The following is an 11,196-nucleotide window of genomic DNA, read 5'->3' on the forward strand; positions in this document are numbered from 1 at the left end:
ATGCTGCTGTTAACCTGGCACTGCACAGTGATGATTTGCCTAAACTTCAATAACCCATGTACTACAGTTGGCCTTGGTTATTCCCTTTTTTCATGGAGGTGTTTGTTTGGTGTACATAGCACAGTGGTGCCCTGGTCTTGCTTGGGACTGTTGCAGTATAAACACTTAACTTGAGAGAGGGCTCACAGATTCAGGACATTTCTGTTTGGGAAGTGCTTGACTTGCATCAAAAATGTCCATAAGCCTTCACAGCCCAGCCCTCGGACCTTCCCTTTTTTTGTCTCTGTTGGCAGTATGTTAACGGCGGGTGTCTGGAAGAGCTCCTGGCCAGCAAGGAAATCACTCTCACCTGGAAGGAGAAGGTAGACTTGGCTTCAGACATCACAAGAGGGATGATCTACCTGCACTCCAAGAACATCTACCACCGGGATCTCAACTCCAAGGTAGACTGCATGCAGAGGGTGACTTCTGCCACCCTTGTGCTGAGGACTAGGCCTGGACTCCACTGTAGTCTCTCCAGGTTCCTGTGGGGTTTAAAGTGATGCGTAGGCCTCTGCAAATGGCTGAATTCTCTCTAGTGACATCCTGGAGCACTTACGGAAGCTTTCTTGCTGTACCCTATAATTATGGTGCATCATGTTCTTACCAGGCAGGAGACACAGAGGGAGCTAAAAATATATTTCTCAAAATGTGGTTGCACTAAGAAAAGCCACTCAGTAGAAATGTATGTGCCAGGATTCCACATTCCTTTTTCTTCTGTCATTGCAAGAGAAACTGTATGCAAGTTACAAATCAAAACCAGATTTATTCCTCTAACCACCAGCACAGCAACGAAAAAGAAAAGCGAGCAGTTGATAATAAGATGGGGAAGGAGATGGGTTGGGCCATCATGTTTGCTTTGTGAGCACTTTCTGCGCTTTATGTATTTATTGTGGCTTGTCTGTTGGGGCTTTGTCCCCCTCTAGAGGGTGGACCACAGAGCTGTCAATGAGCCAGCAGTAGCTGTGGGAGTAGGGCCAGGCCTTCTAGTTTTGTTCTTTTTCAGATCCATTGGTTCCCAGGTCCAGTTTCCCACTCCACGTAGAAGTTACATTACATCATTTATTGCACTAATAACAAAGGACATATACAGACATGCTCTTGGAGCCGCTTTTATTAAAGTGCCCGAAGCATCACACGTATCGGCATCCCTGAGCTGAAAAATGGCAACAGGGGAGCTTTAACTAAAGCTTTTTGAACAAGTTGTAGCTAAAGTTTCCCCACCACCATTTTTCAGTGCAGGGATGCTGATACATGTGACACTGGAATCTGCTGGACGCATGGTAATTACAGTGCATCATAGCAACCATGCTACACATGTATAGGCACCCTTGACTCTGGTTTTGGAAGCAGGCTGAGAATTTTGGCCCAAAGCAGAAGAGAATCTTCCTTGTTTCTCTTGCAGCTGCACTGGTCCTGCAGTACCAAGGCCTGGAAAGTTTTCCTTTGCTTCCTTGCAGATGCTGCTTATCTGACATAATGGGAGCACTTCTGGACAGTGCTACTCTTCAGTCCTTTTCCTACTTATAACCCATACTTCTAATTTAAAACGGTTCAATCTGCAGTGGTGGTTATGAAACACTAGGGGTTATGAAACACTACAAGTCTTTTCATGGTGCAATGAAGCTCTAACCCTAGCAGACCTGTCAGATCAAGTACTTAGAGCTAAACCTAGCCCTAGTATAAATCCACTGAAGTTAGTAAGGATATTCTTGGCATGAATTTGGTCCTAAGTGGAACCACTGCTGACAGACTCAGTAGATATGGATGGATCTACATCTTGAATGTCCTGTTTTCCCCTAGAGGTGCTCCTGCAGGTTACAGCAGTTCTTGTTTAGTCTTATGGCTAAGGATAATAATGGGAGCCAGGGGCTCTGGCTTCTTTTTAGGTCTCTCACCTGTTGTGTGATTTCACGCAAGTCACTTCTTTCTCTGTGCTCCTTTCTTCCTCATCTACAGAATGGGGATTATGATCCTTGGTGCTGTCCTGGGGCAGGAAGATCCTGATGCTCCCTCAACCTAATATCTGCAGAGTGCTTTGAGTTCCTCTGCTGGAGAGCTTGAGAAGCATGAACTTTAAGCATTATTTTGAGGCACCTTGGCAGGAGGGAGGGGAGTCTCCAGGTTCCTCTTGTGCTTCTCCTATTTGGAGAGCCAGTAAATTGTTTTATTCTCCAGGGTTGTCATGACAATCTGTCACCTGAGCAGCTGTACTTAAAGAACCATCTCTAGTTTTGAATGAATCTGCTTTACCTGTCAGCCTCTGGGCACCTTAAAATGGGACACACTAGGAAAGTTTTGTAGAATTCCAGGCATTGACCTTGGTGCAACATCAAACCTCCCCTTGATATCAGTGGAAGTAAGACCATCGTGGACAGATGATAATCCTTAAGCTATCTTGGGCTAAAGTTGCTGTCAGTGGTGCTGTGCACATTCACTTTGTAGATTTATACGAGGGAGATGCATCAGTTTACATTACTTGAGGATCTGGCTACTACCTTGTATCTGTTAGAGTCAAATAACCCTTCACCCTGTACTGAAACAACCCCTGCAAACCTTTGCAGTAGGTGCCAGGTACATACCTGTTGCTGTGTTGTGACTCCTTCATTGATGTTCCATAGCCTTTTCTGTGGAAACGTGAAGTATTGATGGAGTAGGGATGTGATGAAGTCAGCCAAGCATCACAGCCCTAAGAACCATCAGTACAGGAAGCTGACACAGCTTCGTTATCTCCACAGCTGCTTGCTCAATTCAGTCACAAGCATCAAAATGCAAACACGGTTGGAGAACAAAGTGCTTTGATAGGACTATGGCTTTACCTCTATTTCACTGGATGTTATAGGACATCAGTAGTTGCCCGTGAATTGATCCTGATGTCCTGTTAGCACCTTGTAAAATCAGAACCACCCTGAATGTGCCACCAACCAGTGAGTGCATATTACTGAATTTCACTGCACATGAAGTGCCTCTCTCTGCAGTTTGGCCCAGATGCACATTCTTCCCTCCCATCTCCCAGTGACTGTTCCCAGCAATGACAGCCCAGAATGTGGAAGGAGGGGAGGAGAAATAGGCTTGAAGTCTGTGCAAGCCAGTCATCTTAAGCAGATTTTCCTTGTTTGCTCTTTTTAAACCTGCCTCATTCAGCTTAACCGCATAGAGGGAAATCCTACAGAATTTGACAGGACTTTTCTAGAAATTGAAGAAACCTTTATACAAATTATTCTAGAAGGTCAGTGGGCATAGGCTTTAATAGAAAATTGTTTCCTTTCCAGAGATTGTATTCTACAGTTGGAATATATTTGTCTCTGCTTCTGTGATATGGTCCAAACAATCCTATAGAAATGTTCTGGCTTTTTGTTAAATTCTATAGGACTCTGTGAAGGAAGTGAAGGGAGTGCTTTGCAGTTTAGGACAACCAAAACCAAGCAAACTGGCCACCTGGATATGTTTTGCTGAACCTCCCAAACTCATTGGTGCCTATTGGCACTTGCTAGTGTGTAGCCCGTCTCTGCTATGGAAGAACATGGAACATACTTAGCACGAGACTGAGATTCACTTGTGAAGGTTTAGGGATGGGTTACTGTAGGCTGAACCTGGTATGGACCTGTGGAAGAGCATTCTCTGGGGGAGGTGAAAAGTTGGCTCAGCTTTTTCTCTGCATGGGAATCTCACACTGAAAGGCTCATTTCAGAACTGCCTCATTCGAGTGACACAACGGGGCCGGGAAGCCTTGGTGACTGATTTTGGCCTGGCTCGGGAAGTGGTGGAGCTACCTGTGAAGGACCCAGAGAGGAAGCTGTCTCTTGTGGGCTCTGCCTTCTGGATGGCACCTGAAATGCTGCGAGGGGAGCCCTATGACAGGAAGGTATGGTACTGATTCCTCCCTGGTCTCCAACACAAGTACTAAGGTTAGCTTTTCTTCCTGTTGGTGGGTCATTGCCATGACCTTGCTTATGAATTGCAGGACCAAGTGGCCCCAGCAGAATCAGACCAACATCCTTGGGGATGCAGTCTGATCCCTCACCAAAGCCTGTGTGAGTTAGTTGAGCTTTGTGTGTGTACCTGTGGCCTGAAGTTTTGCCCAGTAAAGTCCTTTTCAGACTCAAAAAGTGCTGATGTTTGACTAGCCTAGTTAAATCATTACTAGTTAGAGGGACAGATCCTGCTTGCTTAGGGGAACAGGACTTTGAACTTCTGATGATGAAAACATGTGAGTGCTGGTTAGTGGCCACAAACCCACGTAAGTACTTCAGTCACTTCAATCTCCACTGAAATGTAGCCAGTGTGGTGAGAATACACCTGCCACTATAAAGACGACAGCAACATTAAACAATACTGTTTAATGTCCCACAGAGTTTGGTCCTTGGGCCAGTGTTATTTAATATCTTCATCAGTGATTTAGACAAGGGTGTGGTAAGCACCCTCTCCAAGTTTGCAGATGACACCAAATTATGGGGCAAAGTGAATACAGATACAGGCTGACCTGGACAGGTTAGATCAATGGGCGGAACGTAATAGGATGCAATTCAACAAAGATAAATGTAAGGTACTCCACCTAGGAAGGAGGAATCCCCAGCACACCTACAGGTTGGGGGATGTCCTCCTCAGCAGCTCAGAGGCTGAGCGAGATCTTGGAGTTATAGCTGACTCCAAGATGAACATGAGCCGGCAGTGTAACAAGGCCATCAACAAAGCCAATTGCACCTTGTCGTGTATTGGCAGATGCCTGACCAACAGATCGAGGGAGGTGATGCTCCCCCTCTATGCAGCATTAGTCAGGCTGCATTTGGAGTACTGTGTCCAGTTTTGGGCGCTGCACTTCAAGAGGGACACAGAGGATCTGGAAAGGGTTCAGAGGAGGGCCATCCACATTATCAGTGGTCTCCATGAAAGACCCTACGAGTAGAGATTGAGAGATCTGGATCTCTTCAGCCTATACAAAAGACGGCTGAGGGGTGACCTTGTGGCCACCTATAAATTTATCAGGGGAGGACAGCAGGGAATTGGGGATGCGCTGTTTACCAGAGTGCCCCAGGGAGTAACTAGGAATAATGGGTGCAAACTAGTGGAGAGTAGATTTAGGTTAGACATTACGAAGCATTTTTTTACAATAAGGGTGGCCAGAACCTGGGACGGGCTTCCAAGAGAGGTGGTGCTATCACCTAACTTGGAGGCCTTCAAGAGGAGGCTTGACAATCCTGCCTCTCTCTCTCTCTCTCTCTCTCTGATCCCTTCCACAGGTGGACGTGTTCTCGTTTGGCATAGTCCTGTGTGAAATACTGGGCAGAATTCCAGCTGATCCTGAAGTGCTTCCCAGGACTCGGGTAATTATTACTGGAGCCAGGCTTGACTGGTGTTTCATGTCGGCTTTGGAGATAATAGATGGAGGCCACTGGCTTTTTCAACTCTGGAGAGCATGGACTTGAATCCTGAAGACATAGTACCATTATGTGGCTGCACATACTTGTACTTGATCATGTGTATGAGCCCACACAGACACATGCACTAAAAGGATCAGGCTTATAATAAGAGCAGGTGGAAGAGTTTCTAACAAAACCGCTTTTCATTGGAAAATGGTTTAGCAGAAATCCAACTTTTTTTGCAGGGAGAAACATTGGCTTTAATTACACTTAAATCCATTTCTCTGATGTGATGTTTTGAACCCCAGAATTTTAATTTTCAGGAACTCAATTCAGAGCACTTCCTTTTGAATTACCATTTTGCTTTTTAAGCTCAAATGTCAATTTGAAATGAAAAATTTAAGTGGTTTCATTGTACGTTGACATTTTTTATTAAAGTGTCATGTTTCAGTCAGCAAACATCAACTTCTTTGCTTCAGCCTGAGGAAAAGAAGGCTGAGAGGGGACCTGGCAGGAGCTCACCGCTACACTAGAGGAGTATGTCAAGGGCTCGGCGAGCAACTGTTCACCAGGGCAGCCTTAGGGAAAACCATGGCCACAAACTCCTGCAATACCACTTCAGGTTCAACATTAGGAAACTTTCTTCACAGTTAGGATGTCCAGACTGTGGAATAAGCTCCCTGCAGAGGTGGTGCAATTGCCTACCCTGCAGATCTTCAAGAGGAGACTGGATGGTCACCTTGCTGGGGTCACCTGACCCCCAGTTGTCTTTCCTGCCTGGTGCAGGGGGCTGGATGTGATGATCTTCCGAGGTCCCTTTCAGCCTTACAATCTACGAATCTATGAAACCTTCCCCAAGTTCAGGGCTTTCTGTTTCATTATTTGGTTTTTGGGGGTTTTCTGGTGGGTTTGTTTTTTTTTAATTTGGACTTTTCATGCCAATTTGTGACACAGCCAAATACCAAAATATTGGAATTTCTCTGCGAACCAAAGAACTCAACACTGTCTTAGCCCAGGCTGAGACTAATCTCTATCTGTTTTTACCACGTGAGAGAAATGTTATACCAGAGACTCCAGAATGTGGTATCTCAAGGGAAGGAGGAGTAGTTACACAAACACTGGATCTAACTCAGGGATTTGCCCAGGGCTGACAAGAAGTTTGGGGCAGAGCAGGGAATCTAACCTGAGTCACCCAGGTCCTCAGCTGATACCACAAACACTGGACCATACTTCCCTGAGGCAATACATTGTCCAGGGGTTGGAAGCAGGACTAGAAATGGGGACTCTACATCTTCCAGTTCTGTTGCTGATTTATCTGTCTCCCTTTAGCATTTCTAAAGTGTCTTCTGCTTCAGTTTTTCTGGGCATCTCTGCAGAGTCACTATGATGGTTATTCTGGAATGGATGGGAGTCTTAATCAATGAATAGTTAAGTGCTTTGAGATCTCCTGAGGAGGGCAAACCATTAGTCAAGGAGTTGATTTGTATCATACCTCTGGCTTCTCACATCCAGTGTCCATGTTCATAGCATTTAGGTTTTGGTAACTGGGAGCTGCGTCTAGAAGGATTGCTTTGTGGTGAAAATTGAAACTCAGCCTGAGCTGAATTATTCTGAGGATTTGCAAATTCCTTTCACACTTTCTGCTATGAGTGGAAAGCTCCAGCTGACAGCGCACCCCGTCATGACCACCTTCCCACTGCCAGGCCTGTTACTGACCCAGAATCCCTTTCGCTCTTCTCCCACAGGATTATGGCTTAGATGTTGCTGCCTTCCAAGAAATGATCAGTGAATGCCCCAAGCGGGTTGTGGACCTAGCTGCTAGCTGCTGCTGGGTATGTCTCTCCCCTGGTTTCCTTTCTGTCAGTGGCGCAAGAACCCAAATTGCACACCAAGCCCAGTGGGGATTGAACCTACTGCCTTTACCATTTTAGCTAGAGGAGTGACTCCAGTCTCATGAACCAGTGGTAGGCTTTTATCTCCTGAGTAGGTTAGCCACCAGCAAGGGATGGTGTAGCTTGTGTGTTACAACTGCATCATAATAAGAAAACTCGAGGGAAGTGGACAAAACAGCTCCATAGTTTAGACCGGTGGTCACCAACCAGCGGATCGCGATCCAGCGGTAGATCTCAGAGCCTCTTGGAGTCGATCCGAGGCTGGGGTGGGGGGCTGAGTGCCTGCATGCATGCACACGTGCACCCCAGCCCAGCAGGTTAGTCCGTGGGGGAGGAAAGGGGCGCGGGCTAGATTGAGGCCCCTGTGGTGAGGGACAGTGCCGCAGAGGCAGGAGCAGGGGTAAGTTGAGTGGGGCCCCGGCTGGGTGGGACTTATCTGCTGGGGAGGTGCGCCCCCAAATAATTTTTTCTTCCTCTGCCTCAATCTACCCCCGCTCCTTCCCACCCCACAGACTTACCTGCTGGGTGGGGTGGCAGCACACAGCAGATTTTGGGTTGCTTTTAAATGCCAAAGGTGATTTTCTACTTAAAGGTTGGAGACCACTGGTTTAGACCAGTGGGAGTCATTGTTTGCCTTACCCTCTGCATTAGGTATTTCCCTAAAAGTCTTGCAGGGATAGTTAATGTAGGAATGTACGTTTTCCAAGTAATGCAGTGACTTGGACCCACAGCAGAAAGATAAAATGGCCATTGGACTACACAGATGACATAGTGCGGGTACAAGAACAGGAGAGTTACAAATGGAGAGAAACAAATGACACAGCCTCGAGCATGCAGTCTCTAAGTTTTTCTTCCATCCTCCAGGACTCCTTTGTCACATCACAACATCTTTGTGTTCTTTTTTTTTTTTTTTTTAAAGCAACACAAAGCAAAGATGTTGCTTGGAGCTTTATAAGACAAGCTGGAAATAAAGCAAAGACTTACTCTAGTTAATCACAGCAAGGAAGGAACAGAGGCAGTTACTCATCCAGGCAGAGAGCAGAGAAGTTGTATGATTACACTGCACCTAATTAGCTAGGAACTCAAAAGTAACATGTTAAAATGAGCTTCAGCAACAGTCTTAATGAAGTGTGAATAACATATTCCTGAATCAAAGAGATGAATCAGAAAGGGCAGCCAGCTAACATTCATGTGCCTTCAGCTCCTGACTCTCTAAGGCAGCTCTGACACCAGGAGTTGATAATGAATCAGATCATGTGGAGAGCAGATCTATGCGACAAAAATGGAGGAAATGTTAGAAATTTTCCTCTTGACATAAAGGGAGATGTCTCCCTAGACATCTCTAACTTGACAATATAAAATACTTACAGGGTCCTGGTTTACCTGGTAGAGCTGTGTGAAGCTTCAGTCCCCGATTTGATTCAGTGGAGATTTGGCCTGATTTGGTGGCTGAATATCTGAATCTGAATTGAATCAGAGGACCCTTTAATCTCTCTGAATCGATTTGGAATCCTCCCAATTGATTTGGAGAGATTCGGACAGATTTGGCAATTTGGACATGGATATAGCTTTAACTGATTTTTCTACATACTTCTAGGTAGCAGGCGGCTCGTGAGCGCTGCGATGCTGGGGCGGATGCAGTGCCCCACAGGGGTGCAGGGGGCCCCCAGCCCACTCAGCAGTAGACCCGGAAGTGGACCACATTGGGTCCCTTGGGGCAGCCTGGGCCGTGGCATATGCGGCCACTCCCACTGGCCTAGCACTGCTGCATGTCCAGGGGCAGATTCCCTTCCCTGGCAGTCCCGGGGGCAGCAGCTCCTTCTGGCTGGCAGGCAGGGGGGACCAGGGATCAGGATTAGGATCGCAAGGTAGTGACAGCGCAGGGCCAGGGCCTGGGGCAGAGCCATGATCTGCTCCCTGCATGTCCCTGTGCTGGTTTTGCAGGCAGAGACCTGTGGGCATCAGATTGCAGTTCTGCCATGGTTCTGGCCCCATGCTGTCACTGCCCTGTGATCCCAATCCCAGTCCTGGCCTTGGCCCTGCCCCTTACCTGCCAATCCTGCTCCTGCATGCTGCTCCTTGCCTGCCCACATCCCCATTCCTGCCACTTGGCCCACAAAGGGGCCACTTAGGGAGGTTTGGTGATCTGTTAGGGAGGGAGGAAGGGGTGCAGTGCTGACCTGGCCCAGAACAACTGACTAAGGCTAGGGATAGACATTACACATAAACCGGTTTAAGTGATCAGAAACTGGTTTAAACCTGTAACAAAGCAGGCATTCAGTGCACATAAACTAGTTTGAAAATGGCTGAAACTGGTTTGAGGTAAACCTGGTTGAATGTAGTATCAGACTGATTTGGCTCAAACTGATTTATGCAATGTCTGTCCCAGACCCCTTCCTGGTTTAAGTTAAATCAGAGACCCCCTCCCCTCTGCTCTCTAGTATCATCAGACACTGCCCTCCCCAGCCCACCGGCAAACCCTGTGGATCACAGCTGGTGTTTGCCAGCTGCAGGTGCACCTCCACGGCTTTCCTGTAGCTAGGCAGAGATGGGGTTAATTCCTCCCTTAGTCCAGCTTGCCTGCAGCTAGGGAGGGGATTGATTCCACAGCGGTCCTGGAGTGGGGGAGAGAGGCAAGCTAGTCCCCTGTGTGCAGATCCAAGACCTGCACCTGTGAGACAAGAGCTAAGACCTTCAGGACCAGACTGAGAGGTTGGAAGTGTTGGCAAAGACCTGACAAATCCTCACATATATGTGCTGGAGATGGAGTTAAGGGAAGTTGCAGACAGCTTCTGGCTGGAAGTTGTAGACCAAAGAATGCAGAGAGCTACTTTTATATTATAAAGCAGAACCTGTAAAACCTAAACAAAGCCTTTTTGAATGCCTGGTTGTAAGGAGACACTCTGCCCTCAGGATTAGTAAGACTTCTGCAAGGCTTTCTCTTGTCTTCCTGCTTTACATTTTAAGTTAGACTAAGTTGTGTATGCTGTGTTTTACTGGCCTGTATCTTAGCTTAGGTGAAGATTTTTTTGGTAGTTCCCTGTTGTGTGCTTTGCAAATTGCTGTGTTCAATACATGCTTGCTCCAGAGAGAGGACTTTTTTTCCCATCCCCACTCCTCAGTCTGGCAGCAGCTGTCCCTCCAAGGACAGGTTAGAACACTGCACAAGGTGAAATGGATGAGCAGGAGGCAGGGTACAGGGAGGTTTGGTCTTGCATTCATGTGACACTGATGTGAGATTGCTAATGTCTTGCAAGCAATGGAGCAGCTGTCCGGGGATGGGGGTGGAAGCTGGGGTAGTGGTGAAGGGCAGGGCATCACACTTAACCTAGCTTGCCCCCCACAAGTAGCTTCACTCTCAGTCCTGCTAAAGCTCTGTGCCCTGTATGAGCTCATCTAGCTCTGGGAGAGCCACTGTTTCATCTTCATTGTGTCCCATCCCATCAGGATATTTGATTCATCCTCTCCCTTCTTCCCACTCCCCCTTTCAGGTGGAAGCATTCAAGAGGCCATCTTTCTCTGAACTCCTAGATGAGCTGGAAGATGTAGCAGAGAGCCTGGAGCCCAAGAAGGACAATCAGCTGTCTGGATGATATCCCAGGCTCTTCTGAGACCTGGCAGAGTCAGACTCAAACTGTAAATTACCTGTACATCCAATATTTGCACGGGCAGAAAGAGAGCAAGGGTGAAAGAGCAAAGCAATGCAATGGTATTTATTTAACTGCATTCTCATTCTCTGGTTTCTCACATTGAAAATGTGGTTTAAAAAAAATGCAAAGGGGCAGGTTTCCTGGGGTATTTTTTTTTCTAGATGAGGTTTTTAACAGAAACAATTCAGACTTTAAGTATTTAGGTTTTTTTTTAAAGGAGGAAGTACTAATTTTTGTTGTAAATACGGGACAGAG

At 46.8% G+C, this 11,196-nt stretch overlaps 1 protein-coding gene across 1 annotated transcript in view; it reads left to right on the forward strand.

Moving 5' to 3' along the window:
- LOC109292723 (dual specificity testis-specific protein kinase 1-like) overlaps positions 1–11,181 on the forward strand; it is a 34,972-nt gene extending 23,791 nt beyond the window's left edge. Inside the window, exons 5-9 of the mRNA XM_019510282.1 lie at positions 294–443; positions 3,731–3,904; positions 5,280–5,363; positions 7,145–7,231; positions 10,783–11,181. Coding sequence (XP_019365827.1) covers positions 294–443; positions 3,731–3,904; positions 5,280–5,363; positions 7,145–7,231; positions 10,783–10,884 — 597 coding nt within the window. The 3' untranslated portion in view covers positions 10,885–11,181. The remainder of the gene's footprint in view (positions 1–293; positions 444–3,730; positions 3,905–5,279; positions 5,364–7,144; positions 7,232–10,782) is intronic.
- The last annotated feature ends 15 nt before the right edge of the window (positions 11,182–11,196 follow it).

The sequence above is a fragment of the Gavialis gangeticus genome, unplaced genomic scaffold, assembly GCF_001723915.1.
Source record: "Gavialis gangeticus isolate Ggan-Ray unplaced genomic scaffold, GavGan_comp1, whole genome shotgun sequence".
Lineage (NCBI taxonomy): Eukaryota > Metazoa > Chordata > Crocodylia > Gavialidae > Gavialis > Gavialis gangeticus.